At 40.8% G+C, this 1,582-nt stretch overlaps 1 protein-coding gene across 1 annotated transcript in view; it reads right to left on the reverse strand.

Annotated features, from left to right (window-relative positions):
* LOC107850345 overlaps positions 1–1,560 on the reverse strand; it is a 5,564-nt gene extending 4,004 nt beyond the window's left edge. Inside the window, exons 1-3 of the mRNA XM_047401754.1 lie at positions 1,262–1,560; positions 687–1,012; positions 3–593 (exon numbers count right to left, since the gene is read on the reverse strand). Of these exons, the coding sequence (XP_047257710.1) occupies positions 3–593; positions 687–1,012; positions 1,262–1,493 (1,149 nt within the window). The 5' untranslated portion in view covers positions 1,494–1,560. The remainder of the gene's footprint in view (positions 1–2; positions 594–686; positions 1,013–1,261) is intronic.
* Between the last annotated feature and the right edge of the window lie 22 nt (positions 1,561–1,582).

The raw sequence follows: 1,582 nt of genomic DNA on the forward strand, positions 1-1,582 counted from the left end.
ACCTTATAGCTGCGAAGTGGCAGCTTTTGGATGTATGACCTTATAAGATCAACATAGAGAGGGAATTGATTAAATGCAAAAAACACCACAGGTATGCATGTTGCTGCGTATATTGGAAATGCTGCATTCTTGAAATTATCCTGGAGGACAAAGAAATGTGCAGCACAGAATGAGACCAAGATAGCAGTTATCGATGCAAAAAGCGAAGTTAATCCAAGGAGCAACTTTCGCGGCAAATCCTTCTCGAAATCCTTGTGTTGGCACCGAGAAGTGAGGATAGCTAAGAAAAACACCAGGGCCGTGACAGAGAAGCAAAGAGAAACAAGTGATGCTATAGAAAACACGTCAAAAGCAGGTTCATGTTCTAAGTGTGGTTTGCCTTTATCATCGGCTCCGCCTGGGATTGTGGCAGATGTAGTGAATGCAACTGTAGCAATTAGTGCTGCTACGACAGAGAATGACTCGGCGGTTTTGGTGAGCCATTCGGTGCCCTCTACGAGTAACTTTTCATGCGTCTCTTCGAAGATCCGTCTTGGTGTCTGACCTTTCTTGTTATAACGAACATCTGATTGTGGCAAAGTGTGCTTGACATACTGCAGTACGATAGGAAAATTCCTTACATGTTAGTGTTTTTAAGTTAATCCCTTGTGAAATAAAGAGATGATTGGTTGTTAAAAATGTCTTACCTTGTACCACTTCCTTTCGCCTTGCAACTGTAGAGCTTTACCAGGGATGCGCCACACCTCGAGATTCTGATACTTTGCAGCTAGGTGCACCGCATTGTTTCCATATTTGTCCACCTGATAAAACACGTATTCTGGATACTTTCCCCCTATGAGCCAATTATAGACCATTGTCTGCCTATGCTCTACAGCCAAAAGCAGTATGTTCTTCTCTTCGGAGTCTGTATCTTGAATGGCTATTGGGAACTTTTTGAGTATCCTCCTTACCATCTCTACAATACCCATCTTTGATGCCACTAATAGCGGTGTCTCCTTGGTCGTGGGCAATTCTGTATTTAGAACTATAGTCATTCTAGTTGCTATTAGCAAACTCATAGCTTCTGTTAAGTTACAACTGCTTTGAAAAAGAAGAAAATTGATCTTGATTTGGAATAGTAGAGCAAATTTTCAGCATGTTGATGTTATAGATCTAGAACGACGACGACGACAACTTGAGTAATTAAAATTGCAAAGTCTTGATGACATGGAAGAAAGTTTCCGTGCCACACAAGTATGACTAGGGAAAAAAGACTCTTTACCGGACTTGGAATCATCTGTCTTAATCTCATCTGTGCTTGAAGTTTGTGATTGCTTGATCGCTGCAGTGTTACTAGGGGCGTCTTCCTCTGTAGTATCATCAACTATTTCAGGAGGTGCGGGAGGAGGTGCTCCAATTTGTTTATATCTGTCTCGACTATACAGGTCTTCTGGCTTCTCCCCGGTATTTTTATAGAATTTGTAACGTTCTTCTTTCTCAATCATCAACTTCATAATTTGAACTCCCGATTTATGTTTACTTTTCTTTTCCCTTATTTTTTTAATCCTTTGGAGTCCTGCATGAAACAAGATTTGAGTATTCA

Source organism: Capsicum annuum, chromosome 12, assembly GCF_002878395.1.
Source record: "Capsicum annuum cultivar UCD-10X-F1 chromosome 12, UCD10Xv1.1, whole genome shotgun sequence".
NCBI classification, from domain to species: Eukaryota; Viridiplantae; Streptophyta; class Magnoliopsida; order Solanales; family Solanaceae; genus Capsicum; species Capsicum annuum.